Source organism: Balaenoptera physalus (assembly GCF_965194825.1).
Source record: "Balaenoptera physalus genome assembly, chromosome: 13".
Taxonomy (NCBI): domain Eukaryota; kingdom Metazoa; phylum Chordata; class Mammalia; order Artiodactyla; family Balaenopteridae; genus Balaenoptera; species Balaenoptera physalus.
The window spans coordinates 20,699,758-20,716,361 of record NC_138892.1 but is presented as its reverse complement, the minus strand read 5'-3'; the positions used below and the strand labels follow the sequence as shown (position 1 = coordinate 20,716,361).

Below are 16,604 nucleotides of genomic sequence, written 5' to 3'. Positions count from 1 at the left end.
TCCCTCTTACGTTTCCTTCATCAGTGATAATTTTCTGTGGTTTCTAGTATAGCCTAAGTTCTCTATGGTGTATGGTACAGTTGGGGTCTAATAAATATCTCATTGCAGAGCGTTTCCTTTGGAGCCGTCTGTGTTGCTGTTGGCTGATCTCTATTATCAGAGATTATCCTTATGTGGCTGCAGGGGGCCACTTTCAGAGGAAGCTTTAATGGAATTATTTCCCAAGTTACGAGCAAACATTTCAACTGGCATATCCAAGGTACTACGGTTTTGTGGTGTGTTCTCTGCCTCTCATCTTTTGTTTTCTATACGTGTATTGCCAGTGGTTGTCAGAGCTCCTTAATCAGAAAATGCTGCTTTGGGGTGGTTTCTATTTAAAGCAGTGATTCCTAAATACTGACCTACAAACTGCTGGCAGCAGGATTAATTGGGGCGCTTACTAAAAATATAAATTCTGGGTCCCCACACCCCCAAATTCTGATTCTGCAGGCATAGGGTGGAAGTGACGTATCTGCATGATTTTTCAAAGCTCTGTAGGTGATTCTACTGCTCATTCAGGTGTATAGAAATACCTGAACATGTTATTTAGAAATAAAAATCATTAATTTCAGTGGAATTGTAAGCTTAATCAGATTCTTTGCGCTTATTTACAGAGATGCTTATAGTGTCATAGTTCAAAGAAGCAACACGGTTTTATGAGCAACCTTATCTTCTCAGTCTAGTCTGGTCATTAATTGTTCCAAGTACCATTTGAATAAGGTGTTGGTTGGTGTTGAACATGAAATAAGGAATAGAATAAACATGTATTACTCTGACAAGTGGTATATCTTTCATAATTCCATGAAACTTAGGTCTCACTGACTCTTAGTCAGTTTCTTATGTTTAAATGTTGGAGTTTGAAACATGCCTTTTAATTTCTCTAGATTCGGCTTTTGACAATAAGGATCCTAAGCCACTTTGAGGTTCGGCTTCCGGAATTAATGGAGGTATTTTAACTGTTCATTTTGGGTAACTTTTAAAAAATGTAACTTGACGTATTGTTTTCCAAAATGATAATTTTGCAGAAAATTCAAATACCGTGTAAATAACTATCACAAAGTTTGAAAACAATTTTTTGCAATTCTTATCCCCATCCCCTCATCAAGGCCACCACTGAAAATCCACAGTTAGTTGGTGACTATTCTTTCAGACTTTTTGTATATATACACATAATTCAAACAAATGGTGTCATGCAAGTTTTTCCATATCTGTACCTCTAGCCCTACCTTGTTTCTTTTGAAGTTTGAATAGTGCCCCACAGTTTAAAATATTGTATTTAACCAGTTCCCTCTTGATGGACGCTTAGGTGGGTTGTTGGTAGTTTTTCAGCATTTCTAATAATACTGCCGTGAACATCCTTACACAGATATCTTTGTTCAGGGAAACATTTCAATAACGCAAATGACTACTTCCAGAAGTAGAAATTACTTCTACTTAGAAGTAGAATTGTGCAGTGAAAGTATATATATATTTTCTTTATTTCAACAAATATTGCCAATCAACTTGAGAGATTTTGAGAATTACTGTCCTGTTTTTAACTTGTCATGTCTATGCTAGATACTAGACCTAAATTATCTACCAAAAAGTAAATGATGTGAGGAAGAATGAATCATTTACTCAAAAAATGTGTTACTTATTTAATTTAAAACATTAATATATGCCAGTTTTTCTTTTTTAGACTTCTGTTCACATTTAATGTTCTTTATGGAAAATCAAAATACTGACCTGCCTCCTGGTTTCCTCTGGTTGTTCAGGATGATGGGCTCTCAGAGCGTCAGTCTGTCTTTGCTACATTACGCCAGGCAGAACTTGTGCCAGCAACTGTGAATGATTACAGAGAGAAGCTTCTTCATTTGAGAAAACTAAGACATGATGTGGTACAGACTGCAGTCCCTGATGGGCCGTTACAGGAGGTAAAAACAGTGTTTTTGGGGTTTTTTTTTAACTCAGTTTATACTTTAAGATCTGTTTAGCTGGCATTTGAAAAAAAAGAAGCATACTAAATAGTCACCAAAAAAAAAAAAGAGAGAGAAAGAATTTTTAAAAGCAAGAATTATAAAAAAAGAATTTAAAACTAAGTAAATACCCAGTTCTGTTCAATGCTTTGAGTTAAATGGCTCTGCAGCCTTTTCAACAGTAGAAATAATTTACTATCCTCCCTTCTCCTGAGTATGTGTGTAGTATGTGAGGGTAGGTAGTAGGTGGCAGCAGGAGGAACAAGGTCAAGTTGACAGCCTGATACTCTTCTCCAGATTTGTTCACTGCTGCAGGACGTCAGCCCTCTACCTTTTGTATCAGGGATTTTCCGTCCATGACCCTTGAGGATACATCACTATCCCTTTGGGAAGAAGGCCCAGTGGAGGCATTCCCCTCTCAAGCAGAGCAGTTCTGTTCTTAACCTCTTCTGTATATTAGCGTCCTGTGTTATGTTTCATTTGGAAAAGGGCTCTGCTGCTAAAGTAGACACAAGCACCCCACCCCCAAATAATAATAGAACTACCACTTTACATGATGTTTCCTGAGCGCACGGGGATGCGAGTAACAGTGACTGTCATTCCAAAAGGCAACTGTGAAAACTTCAGACCCTCTGAGCTGAACTCTTTTAATGCCTAGTTTTGAGAACTCACACATCTGCTTATAAAGCCTCAGCTGCCATTCACATAGTGCTTTGCTGGGTTCTTTGGCACCTGTGCTTTACTGATTACCATTCAAGTTTTGTCTTGTCAGGTGATGGCAGTATTTGTTAGGAGTGAATTTAATCGTGAGTCAAATCTGTTTATTCAAATATATCCTTTATTCGTGAACATCTGGAGTGAGTTTGACTACTATGTTTGCTTAAGTGATTCTTCTCTATTAAATAGCGAGTGACATTTTGGGGAGAGGAGGAAAATTACTGTACCTGAATTTTGGATTGGCACCTGCAAGTTTTTTCTTAAAGCAGAAGCTTCTTTCCAAACCTCAGGTTGTCCGAGTCAGGATCGTTGCATTTTGGTGCTGATCTAAACTAATTTCCTATGCTTGCAGATGCCACTTCGTTATCTGTTAGGCATGTTATATGTTAACTTCAGTGCTCTCTGGGATCCTGTTATTGAACTCATAAGGTAAGCCTGGGTGAAATGGATGAAGCTGTTGTGCTTTCACTACTGCAGAATGATGATGGAGCCAGTATTATACTCTGGGGTGTGATTTAAGTGAATGGGTGTGTATGGTATTTATAGCTACCTTAAAGCCTTTGTGGGACAAGGTGAAGAAAAAGTAAATGTTAATTATTCTATCTGATGCCAAGTTTTTGACAATTCAGGTGTTTTATATATGTTTCTCTGTACTTTGAAATAACTTTGGAGAACTTTCTTTTTTTAATTTATATTATACACCTGTATTATTGAATTTTTTTTACAGTAATAATTACTGTATAATAATTGTATAATTTTATTTATATATATTGAGTCACTGAGCCAAACTTTAACTTAAAAATTAAAAATTTAATTTAAAAATTTAAAACCCTTGCTGTCTAGTATCCAAAATCCTTTAGCTCTAAAAAGGACCTTCATAATCACATAAAAAATACATATGTTGTGCCTCATTTATAGAAATCTGTCCTTCTGCAGGCATTTGTCTTCAGAGGGGCTACTCTGGATTTTTGTCAGATTGGAAATATATTATGTGTGGCCTCTCAAAACCCTAAATATTAGACCTTAGCAGAACAGGCATTTTGAAAAATAAAATACAAAAGTTGTTTATGACCCCACATTCAGGGATAACTTAATTAGTATTTTAGTTATACCCTTTCACTTTTTTTTTGTATGAGATATCTCAAAATAAGGTCCATACCACATGTTTTGTTTTATGATCTTTACTCTTAGTTCTCATGCACACGAAATGGAAAATAAGCAATTTTGGAAAGTCTACTATGAACATCTAGAAAAAGCAGCTACACATGCTGGTATGTAAAGGGATATGAAAGAGGGGGCTGCGGGGGGAAATGGTTGTTTTAACTATTTAATTTCTATTGCTTAATTACACATGAAATTGGGAAACAGAAATGAGAAATGTATTATCTTTGATAACCTTTGGATACTGTTATCTTTTGCTTGTATTACTGGAGAAAGCAATGCCGTTATTGGCAGAAACACATAGGGTAGATGTTAACATTTCTCTAGTGGTTATGATGACCTTTTTTCTTTCAGAGAAAGAACTGCAAAATGACACAAGAGATGAGGAGAGGTCCACTGGAGATGCAAGTTGGGAGCAGACTCAGGAAGGAAACGTTGGAACTCTTTATCATGAGCAGTTTGCATTGAAAACCGACCTTCAGGAAAGACTGGACCATACCAATTTTCGGTTTTTGCTCTGGCGAGCTCTGGCAAAATTCCCAGAAAGGGTAGAGCCACGGTCCAGGGAGCTTTCCCCGCTTTTCTTGAGATTTATCAAGTAAGTGTTCTTGCCTAGGAATATGTCTCTCGTAGGGTGTGAGGAAGAGAAGGTGCAAAGTATTAAATTCCCAGATCGGCTGAGTTCTTTTCTTATATCTGTCATCTTTTCAAATCATTGGCACCTCTCTAAAGCACTGGCTCCATCAGATAACAACTAAACTACTTTTGTTTACCACTTAATCTTACATGAATCAAAATTTAACCAGCCCACAAATGATGTTAATAAAAAATTGCAGGTTGCAAAGTAAGAAAGGCCGTACTGAGTTAGATCAGTGTACAGTGGCCTTGTTATTTCTTGCCCTATTGTTGGTTGTTTTCTTGCCTGCCTGGGGCTTAAAAGTACTTTCCAGTAACTCAGCCTCAGCCACTCTGTTTTGAACCTCTTGACTGTTCCCCATGATGCCGAGGAATGTGCTCTCAAAGAATAACAAGAACTTTCTGGAGCACTGTTTTATTTTGACTAGGTATGCTGTGTGAGAGTCAGATTACTTTAAAACTCTAAAGATAAGGGATGCGGTATATAGAACAGTACTAGTCAATCAATAAAAGTTATGTTCTCTGGAATCATTTCATTACATGGGAAAATGCTGTAGGGTTAGGTTAGGCAGGCTACAGACCACAGCCTGCCAGGCTTGTTCAAGGAACAGCTAGGGAGTCTCGTGGCTACAGCAGGGTGATCCAGGAAGAAAGTTGTTGGAGGCAAGGGCAAAAAATTAACAGGAGACTGAATATGTGTAGGGCCTTTAAGTGATAGTAAGGACTTTGGTTTTTACTGTCAGTGAAATGGAAAACCATTGGGAGGTTTAAGCAGAAGGATGACACGACTTAAGTTTTCTTGAGGATTTTTCTGGCTGCCATGTTGAGAATGGACTGTGGGATGGCAGTGGTGAGAGCAGAGGGACTGCAGAGTAGCGTTGGGAGGAGATTGCAAAAATCCGGGCAAGGAGTGATGGTGACCAAGGCGGGAATAGTGTAGATGATGAGAGGTAGTTGAATCCTGGACACCTTGTGAAGGATTTCAATTCAAAAAGATATATTTTTGAAGAATTGCAACTAGATTAGCCTGTGGGACTTGCCAACAGATCACTCGTGGGATGGGGGTTTGGGGGGTGCACAAAGGAGGAAGGGGAGGAATCAAAGATGTCTGTAAGGTTTTGGCCTGAGCAACTGGAAGAAAAGAGTTACCATTTACTGAGATTGGCAAAAATGCAGAAGTTTGCTGACTTGTGAGGAAGATCAAGAGTTCATTTTTTAAACACATGTTAAGTTTGGGATACTGAATAGACATCTAAGCAGAGACCTCAAGTAGGCAGTTGAATATAGTTTAAAGTTCAGGGGAAAGGTTTGGTTTAAAGATAGTAAATTTGAGACTCATCAGTATATGGATGGTTTTTAAAATTATGAGACAGGGAATGAAATCACACCTGGGGGTGTAAATGTAGAGAGGGAAAACTGCCAAGGACTGACAGCAATATTCAGAGGTTGGAAGATAAGGAATCAGCCAAGGAGGCCAGGAAAGAGTGATAGAAGAACCAAGACCACTTAATATCCCTTGAAGGAAGTATTTCAAGGAGGGAGTAATCAGTGGAATCAAATGTGTCTGAGACATCAGTCAGATGAAGAATAAGAATTGAGCGACACAGAAAGATAGACAAGATGAAAAGGCAGAGGACTATGTACCAGATGAAGGAACAAGATAAAACCCCAGAAAAACAACTAAATGAAGTGGAGATAGGCAACCTTCTAGAAAAAGAATTCAGAATAATAATAGTGAAGATGATCCAGGACCTTGGAAAAAGAATGGAGGCAAAGATAGAGAAGATGCAAGAAATGTTTAACAAAGACCTAGAAGAATTAAAGAACAAACAAACAGAGATGAGCAATACAATAACTGAAATGAAAACTGCACTACAAGGAATCAATAGCAGAATAACTGAGGCAGAAGAATGGATAAGTGACCTGGAAGATAGAAGGGTGGAATTCACTGCTGCAGAACAGAATAAAGAAAAAAGAATGAAAAGAAATGAAGACAGCCTAAGAGACCTCTGAGACAACATTAAACACAACAACATTTGCATTATAGGGGTCCCAGAAGGAGAAGAGAGAGAGAAAGGACCCGAGAAAATATTTGAAGAGATTATAGTCAAAAACTTCCCTAACATGGGAAAGGAAATATGAAGTCCAGGAAGCGTGGCGAGTCCCATACAGTATAAACCCAAGGAGAAACACGCCGAGACACACAGTAATCAAATTGACAAAAATTAAAGACAAAGAAAAATTATTGAAAGCAGCAAGGGAAAAACAACAAATAACATACAAGGGAACTGCTATAAGGTTAACAGCTGATTTCTCAGCAGAAACTTTACAAGCCAGAAGGGGGTGGCATGATATACTTAAAGTGATGAAAGAGAAGAACCTACAGCCAAGATTACTCTACCCGGCAAGGATCTCATTTAGATTGGATGGAGAAATCAAAAGCTTTACAGACAAGCAAAAGCTAAACCAGCACCACCAAACCAGCTCTACAACAAATGCTAAAGGAACTTCTCTAAGTGGGAAACACAACAGAAGAAAAGGACCTACAAAAACAAACCCAAAGCAATTCAGAAAATGGTCATAGGAACATACATATCGATAATTACCTTAAACGTGAATGGATTAAATGCTCCAACCAACAGACACGGGCTTGCTGAATGGATACAAAAACAAGACCCATATATATGCTGTCTACAAGAGACTCACTTCAGACCTAGGGATACATACAGACTGAAAGTGAGGGGATGGAAAAAGATATTCCATGCAAATGGAAATCAAAAGAAAGCTGGAGTAGCTATACTCATATCAGATAAAATAGACCTTAAAATAAAGAATGTTACAAGAGACAAGGAAGGACACTACATAATGATCAAGGGATCAATCCAAGAAGAAGATAGAACAATTATAAATATATATGCACCCAACATAGGAGCACCTCAATACATAAGGCAACTGCTAACAGCTGTAAAAGAGGAAATCGACAGTAACACAATAATAGTGGGGGACTTTAACACCTCACTTACACCAGTGGACAGATCATCCAAAATGAAAATAAATAAGGAAACAGAAGCTTTAAATGACACAATAGACCAGATAGATTTAATTGATATTTATAGGACATTCCATCCAAAAACAGCAGATTACACTTTCTTCTCAAGTGCGCACGGAACATTCTCCAGGATAGATTACATCTTGGGTCACAAATCAAGCCTCAGTGAATTTAAGAAAATAGAAATCATATCAAGCATCTTTTCTGACCACAACGTTATGAGATTAGAAATGAATTACAGGGTAAAAAACATAAAAAACACAAATGCATGGAGGCTAAACACTACGTTACTAAATAACCAAGAGATCACTGTAGAAATCAAAGAGAAAATCAAAAAATACCTAAAGACAAATGACAATGAAAACACAATAATCCAAAACCTATGGGTTGCGGCAAAAGCAGTTCTAAGAGGGAAGTTTATAGCTATACAAGCCTACCTCAAGAAACAAGAAAAATCTCAAATAAATAATCTAACCTTACACCTAAAGGAACTAGAGAAAGAAGAACAAACAAAACCCAAAGTTAGCAGAAGGAAAGAAATCATAAAGATCAGAGCAGAAATAAATGAAGTAGAAGCAAAGAAAACAATAGCAAAGATCAATAAAACTAAAAGCTGGTTCTCTGAGAAGATAAACAAAATTGATAAACCATTAGCCAGACTCATCAAGAAAAAGAGAGAGAGGACTCAAATCAATAAAATTAGAAATGAAAAAGGAGAAGTTACAACAGACACCACAGAAATACAAAGCATCCTAAGAGACTACTACAAGCAGCTCTATGCCAATAAAATGGACAACCTGGAAGAAATGGACAAGTTCATAGAAAGGTATAACCTTCCAAGACTGAACCAGGAAGAAATAGAAAATATGAACAGAACAATCACAAGTAATGAAATTGAAATTGTGATTAAAAATCGTCCAACAAACAAAAGTCCAGGACAGATGGCTTCACAGGGGAATTCTATGAAACATTTAGAGAAGAGCTAACACCCATCCTTCTCAAACTCTTCCAAAATATTGCAGAGGCAGTAACACTCCCAAACTCATTCTATGAGGCCACCATCACCCTGATACCAAAACCAGACAAAGATACTACAAAAAAGGAAATTACAGACCAATATCACTGATGAACAGATGCAAAAATCCTCAACAAAATACTAGCCAACAGAATCCAACAACACATTAAAAGGATCATACACCATGATCAAGTGGGATTTATCCCAAGGATTCAAGGATTCTTCAGTATACGCAAATCAATCAGTGTGATACACCATATTAACAAATTGAAGAATAAAAACCATATGATCATCTCAATAGATGCAGAAAAAGCTTTTGACAAAATTCAACACCCAGTTATGATAAAAACTCTCCAGAAAGTGGGCATAGAGGGAACCTACCTCAACATAATAAAGGCCATATACGACAAACCCACAGCAAACATTATTCTCAATGGTGAAAAGCTGAAAGCATTTCCTCTAAGATCAGGAACAAGACAAGGATGTCCACTCTCACCGCTATTATTCAACATAGTTTTGGAAGTCCTAGCCTCAGCAATCAGAGAAGGAAAAGAAATAAAAGGAATACAAATTGGAAAAGAAGAAGTAAAACTGTCACTGTTTGCAGATGACATACTATACATAGAGAATCCTAAAGATGCCACCAGAAAACTACTAGAGCTAATCAATGAATTTGATAAAGTTGCATGATACAAAATTAATGCACAGAAATCTCTTGCATTCCTATACACTAATGATGAAAAATCTGAAAGAGAAATTAAGGAAACACTCCCATTTACCACTGCAACAAAAAGAATAAAATACCTCGGAATAAACCTACCTAGGGAGACAAAAGACCTGTAGGCAGAAAACTATAAGACACTGATGAAAGAAATTAAAGATGATACCAACAGATGGAGAGATATACCATGTTCTTAGATTGGAAGAATCAATATTGTGAAAATGACTATACTACCCAAAGCAATCTACAGATTCAATGCAATCCTTATCAAATTACCAGTGGCCTTTTTTACGGAACTAGAACAAAAAAATCTTAAAATTTGTATGGAGACACAAAAGACCCCGAATAGCCAAAGCAGTCCTGAGGGAAAAAAACGGAGCTGTAGGAATCAGACTCCCTAACTTCAGACTATACTACAAAGCTACAGTAACCAAGACAATATGGTACTGGCACAAAAACAGAAACATAGATCAATGGAACAAGATAGAAAGCCCAAAGGTAAACCCACGCACCTATGGTCAACTAACCTATGACAAAGGAGGCAAGGATATACAATGGAGAAGAGACAGTCTTTTCAATAAGCAGTGCTGGGAAAACTGGACAGCTACATGTAAAAGAATGAAAATAGAACACTCCCTAACACCATACACAAAAATAAACTCAAAATGGATTAGAGAGCTAAATGTAAGACCAGACACTATAAAACCCTTAGAGGAAAACATAGGAAGAACACTGTTTGACATAAATCACAGCAAGATCTTTTTTGATCCACCTCTTAGAGTAATGGAAATAAAAACAAAAATAAACAAATGGGACCTAATGAAACTTCAAAGCTTTTGCACAGCAAAGGAAACCGTAAACAAGACGAAAAGACAACCCTCAGAATGGGAGAAAATATTTGCAAACGAATCAATGGACAAAGGATTAATCTCCAAAATATATAAACAGCTCATGCAGCTCAATATTAAAAAAACAAACAAACCAATCCAAAAATGGGCAGAAGACCTAAATAGACATTTCTCCAAAGAAGACATACAGATGGCCAAGAAGCACATGAAAAGCTGCTCAACATCACTAAGTATTAGAGAAATGCAAATCAAAACTACAATGAGGTATCACCTCACACCAGTTAGAATGGGCATCATCAGAAAATCTACAAACACCAGATGCTGGAGAGGGTGTGGAGAAAAGGGAACCCTCTTGCACTGTTGGTGGGAATGTAAACTGATACAGCCACTATGGAGAACAGTATGTAGGTTCCTTAAAAAACTAAAAATAGAATTACGATATGATTCAGCAGTCCCACTACTGGGCATATACCCAGAGAAAACCACAATTCAAAAAGGCACATGCACCCCAATGTTCATTGCAGCACTATTTACAATAGCCAGGTCATGGAAGCCAGGTCATGGAAGCAACCTAAATGCCCATCAACAGACGAATGGATAAAGAAGAGGTTGTACATATATGCAAAGGAATATTACTCAGCCATAAAAAGGAATGATATTGGGTCATTTTTGAGACGTGGATGGATCTAGAGACTGTCATCCAGAGTGAAGTAAGTCAGAAAGAGAAAAACAAATATTGTATATTAACGCATATATGTGGAACCTAGAAAAATGGTACAGATGAACCGGTTTGCAGGGCAGATATTGAGACACAGATGTAGAGAACAAACGTATGGACACCAAGGGGGGAAAGCCGCGGGGTGGGGGGGTGGTGGTGGTGTGATGAATTGGGCGATTGGGACTGACATGTGTACACTGATGTGTATAAAATTGATGACTAATAAGAACCTGCTGTATAAAAAAAATGGTTATCATTAATTTGTGAGAAAATTTTCAAATTATTTTCCTCTATCTAATAAGTTAATTGTATGCTTTTTTCTTCTTTATTCTCTTAATGTAATTAACTATACTGATTGACTTTAGAAAGGTAAACCTCTCTTGTATCGTTGGAATAAACCTCACTTGTCACGATAGATTAAAAAAAAAAAGAATTGACCATTGGCTTTGGAAGTCACCTTAATAAGAGTTGTTTTGGTTGACCTGATAGGGATGAAATTTTGATTAAAATGGCTTAAGAGAAAATGGAGAAGAAAAATGGAAACAGCAAGTATGGGCAGTTCTTGAAAAAAGGAAGCAGACATAGGTGGAAGGAGGTGTGGGAGCAGGAGGGGAGTCGTTGTTGTCTGGGTTGACGTTGAGCTTAAACGGCCTGTGTGTAGGCGATGCTGGCATGAATGATGCAGAAGGGCGGGAAATGGGTAATGCAAGAGAGGGGATAAAATCGCGAGAGCCCTGCCTTTGAATAGGCAGTAGGAGACAGGATTCCGTGCATAAGTGAAGAGGTTTGCATGGATAATTCATTCTGGGAAAGGTTACAAGCAAAGATGCACACAGGTCGGTAGATATGGTGGTGGAAGAGTAATGATTTTCTCTTTTTCACATAACCCTTTGGGCTTTATGTCTAAACAAGAGCAGTGACGTTCAGCTTCCTTGCCTTGTTTTGAAGATCATGTAGTGTTTATCAGTTGTTTTGTGAATTGCAAGGGGCTGTACGTATGCAAGCTGGTATTAACGGTGTTAGTAGGATATGAAGTTCCTATCATGTTAATTTTTCAAGTTTTTCCCCAAAGAAATAAATTACTCCTTAACCTACTGTAAAGACCTTCCTCTACTAGCACAAGGTGCTGTGAGGTGGGGATGGAGAGAGGAGCCTGTAACAGGAAGTGAGTCTCTGAGTTTAAGAAAACTTAAAGACTGAAAAGACACAATTTTTTAAAAATGTTGAAGATTAATTGGCACTGATTACCTAGAACTAATACTTTTGTAAATGATCCAAACTAATGAAAAACCCAAAGGTCACCTTTAATTCTGACTTTGAAATATATTATGGGCTTTTAATTTGGGGGTTTATAAATTTATACTTCTAAATATGTTTCAAATAACTTGATATTAGGACTAATTGTGAATCCCTTGTAAACATTCTCTGAGAAGAACCAAACCAGAAGCAGAAATGAATGACTAACAATAGCAACAGTATCTCAGTGATAGGTGGCATTTAGTGAGTACTTGCTGTGTGTTAAACACTCTTATAAGTGCTTTGTATGAATTATGTAATAAGTGAATGAGTGAACATGCTGTGCATGGAGGTAAAGGTTAACATGTCATGTGGTTAATTGAGGGCTGAGAGTATAGTACACACTTTTTTAAATGGATAATGGTGCAGTTGTAAAGGACAACTTTGCTCATTTCATTTATTCATTTATTTTTTATTTATTAAGGGTAAGATCCTGCTAGCTAAGAGTACAGCATTGAGTATGGTAGTGTCTCAGCCCTCTAGGTATAGTGTTGTGTATTAACCTATAGTGTATTTCTTCCAGGTGTGCTGGTAGGATGCTATCCTCAAATATGTATTGTATCAGTGTATTTTTTAATTTATTTATTTATTTATTTTTGGCTGTGTTGGGTCTTCGTTGCTGCACATGGACTTTAGTTGTGGCGAGTGGGGGCTCTTTGTTGTGGTGCACGGGCTTCTCATTGCGGTGGCTTCTCGTTGTGGAGCATGGGCTCTAGGCACGTGGGGTTCAGTAGTTGTAGCACGACAGCTCAGTAGTTGTGGCTCACGAGCTCTAGAGTGCAGGCTCAGTAGTTGTGGCGCACGGGCTTAGTTGCTCCGCGGCATGTGGGATCTTCCCGGACCAGGGTTCGAACCCGTGTCCCCTGCATTGGCAGGCGGATTCTTAACCTCTGTGCCACCAAGGAAGTCCCTATCAGTGTATTTTTGAGTGAGGACTTTAAAGTCTGTCTGATCAGTTTCCTTATATCTGTAGCCCACTTTCATGCACAAAACAGACAACAAAGTAATAATTGTTGGATGAATGAACCAAAGTGACACAAAACTAAAGCACTGAATGATAGCCTTTAAGATAACATTAGTTACCTACAACAATGGACCAAAATTAAAAGGATGGAATTCAGTAAGAACAAATGTGAATACCAACTGCACAAACTTAGTTTAGAGGAGCCAAAGCATAAAGCCTTACTGATTTTCATTGCCTGGACGTTTAGTCTGAGTCTGTGTCATGTTGTGACTTCCCTCAAAAGCAATGAATTGATAGTCCCACCTGTCTTACCAGGTCATAACTGGAGGGCTGAATACTATACTTTAATATAATCTACCCCTATGCCCTCCTCCCCAAGTTGTGGTTCCAGAGACAGGGAGGCTGATATCAGCTTAGTCCAAAGTAGACATTTCACGTATTTTCAACAGTGTAACAATGAAGTGGCTGTCTTCTGCAGTTAGTGATTGACTTGTCAAATTAGGTACTTAAGAGGGGCTGAGTTTAAATGTTGTAGAAGATGCTTGACTAAGGTGCCTCTGATGTCTCTTCTGTGTGTGAGTCTGTGAACTGGGGACATACATCTGTCATAAACATTTAGGATATTTAGCTTCATCTGTTTCATATCACTCTCTTTCCACTGTAGCAATGAGTATTACCCAGCAGATCTGCAAGTTGCACCAACCCAGGATCTGCGAAGAAAAGGTAGAGGGCTGGGGGCAGAGGAAATAGAAGAGGAACCTGTTGCCGGAGAGGATGAAGAGTTGGGGGAAGAGCTGGCGCCCCAAGATGAACCCTCACAAAAGAAAAAGACAAGAAGAGCTGCGGCCAAGTAAGTTCAGTGTTGCTGAAAGATTACAGATCCACGGATCCAGGAGGAGCGGGAAGAGACCTCTTGTGACCTCCTGTGAAATAGTCTGGGACAAGATGAATTACTCAGATAATTATTTACCAAAGTGCTGAATCTTCCTGAGATTTTCTTTTACAACCTGAAGAAAACTGCCAGTGTTCTGAGTTTTTTCTTCTCTTGCTTATTATTTATTTTTTCTTGTTTAGCCACAGAATGTTAGAGTTTGGGGACTTTGGAGTCATCTGATTGTAGCACCTTTTTATAGATGAGAGCACTGGGGCCTGGAGCAGTTAAATGCCCTTGACCTTTGTCGTTCACTTTCATAGCATTGGGACATTATGTTTGTGTGCTGGGGCAACACAGAATGGAACATCTTTTCCCTTATAAATAAGCGCATCAGCACTCTTAACTTTGCCTTTTGACTTCTTTTCCTGATTACTTTTGGCTTTCTTTTTTTCCATGCTGTTACATTCTCTTTCTGACTCTCTGGATTATTCATTTACCTAAATTGTTAGAAACGTTAGAAAAAAGAAGTGACTCTGCTTTCAGAAGGTACTCCAGCTTACTTGAATATCGTCTGAATTGGGGTGTCAGAGATCCACCATATTGGCGCTGCTGTGTTATTTTAACACTTTACATCTCAATCTGATACGCACATTTGTTGAGTCTTTCCCATGAGCCATTTGTTAGCTCATCATTCAGCAACTGTATCGAGGTCCTTTTGCCAAGTGTTGGGCAACAGAGATGAATGGTACCTAGCTTCTGCAGAGCTCGAAGCTCAGTCTAATGCCTGATGAAATATTTTAACAGAAGTATTTTTAAAGGAGTTACAGGAGCACAGTAAAAAAAAAATGACAATTCTATCACAAAGGGGAGGGCACCTTTGAAGGTGAAAGACAAAAGTTTTTCAAGCACAGAAGGACTTGCCAGCTAATGGAAATAGTGTACAAAGCACAGGAGTTTATATACTAAGATCATGGCTAAGCTTCATGGAACCATAGTTCCTTCTCTGCTCCTACTTTCTCACAACTCTGAGCATTCTATCCCCTACTACTTCCTCTAAGACAGAGATTGCTGTTTTCGTCTTTGTATCCTTCAGCATAACAGCTATCCAAAGGTTTGTCCTTGTGTTTATTTGTTGAATAAACGAATAAGCTCTTCATGCATTCATACCTCTTCCATTCTCACCCCTGGACCTTTGCTATGTCCTTCTTTCTGCAGTCCCCTTGCCTCATCGCTGCCAAGTGAAATTCTAGTCATACTTCAAGGCACAGTTCTCATTCTACTTCTTCACTGAAGCGCTTCCTGGCTTTTAAACTAGAAGTTATCTTACCCACCTTCAGACTTTGATAACAGCTCTTCATACCTGTAATCAGGTGCTGCTCCTTGCCTTGGGTACTAATTCTCTCATAAATCATCCATGTAAATTAAAAACTCTTTAAAGATAAGTTCCATGTCTCAATTAATTTTCCTGGCCCCTGTAGCCAAACCTAGAAAACATTGTTGCTAGCATTCCCCATCATTGAAAATGTAAGTAAATGGATAATCACACTCTTGGGGCCATCTCAGTATATTCATAGCCCAATTTTATAATCCATGGGACACCTTCCTCCCTGGCAAGTATTTAATGAGAACATGAAAATTAGCTCCTGTTCTCTTTGTCTCCTGAAGGCTACATGGCACATAAAAAATAATAAATGTTGAGGGAAGGAGTGTATGTTTCAACAGAAGATTTCAACAATTTATTTGTAAAACTGCAAAGGCTCAGTGATAAGTAATTACAGAGACATTGTATCAGTCAGAGCTTTCCAGAGAAACAGAACCAGTAGAATGGAGATATATATGGGGAGGGGGTATGTGTGGAGAGATTTGTTTTAAGGAATTGGCTCACGTGATTATAGGAGCCAGCAAGTCCAGAATTTGTTGGGCAGATAGCAGGTTGGAAACTCAGGCAGGATTTGATGCTTGTAGTCTTGAATGTGAAGTTCGTAGGGCAGGATTTCTGTGTGACATTCTTACGGCAGAATTCCTTTTCTAAGAAACATCAGTTTTTGCTCTTATAGCTTTCAATTGATTGGAGGAGGCCCATCCACATTATTGAGGGTAATCTCCTTTATTTAAAGTCCACTCGTTGTAGATGTTAACAACATGTACAAAATATTTTCATTGCAACACCTAGATTAGTGTTTTGTTACATAACTGGGTACTGTAACTTAGGTTGACACATAAGTCTAATCATCACAGGCATTTAAGCTAAATATAAATAATAGTGCTTCCCTTACCCCTGTTTCTCTACAATATCTTAAAGAGGTCATAATTTCCAGCCATTTTTCTCTATATTAACTAGTAGGGCTTTCACAGTTTTGCTTTCTTTTGCCTAAAACAGAGAAATGCATTGTTTGCTAAACCCTTGGGAGCTGAAGCACCACAACTTGTGGTCTTTCATTCAATCCTCGCAGAAAATCTGGGAGGTCTTGTCTTTGTCGAGATGAGGAACCTGAGACTCTGAGACATTCAGTGACTTTCCCCGAAGTCAGCAGCTCGGAATGGCAGAACCACACATGCAGCTTGGTTTCCACCTCTCTTCGCTTCTCCCTGCTTATGCTTTTGAGATAGG

General features: G+C 38.3%; 1 protein-coding gene across 1 annotated transcript in view; it reads left to right on the top strand.

The window, feature by feature from the left end:
* Nucleotides 1–16,604, top strand: part of UTP20 (UTP20 small subunit processome component) — a 94,999-nt gene that overhangs the window by 25,059 nt on the left and 53,336 nt on the right. The window contains exons 16-22 of the mRNA XM_082419281.1: nt 109–259; nt 924–986; nt 1,794–1,952; nt 3,064–3,140; nt 3,903–3,982; nt 4,227–4,470; nt 13,784–13,969. Coding sequence (XP_082275407.1) covers nt 109–259; nt 924–986; nt 1,794–1,952; nt 3,064–3,140; nt 3,903–3,982; nt 4,227–4,470; nt 13,784–13,969 — 960 coding nt within the window. The remainder of the gene's footprint in view (nt 1–108; nt 260–923; nt 987–1,793; nt 1,953–3,063; nt 3,141–3,902; nt 3,983–4,226; nt 4,471–13,783; nt 13,970–16,604) is intronic.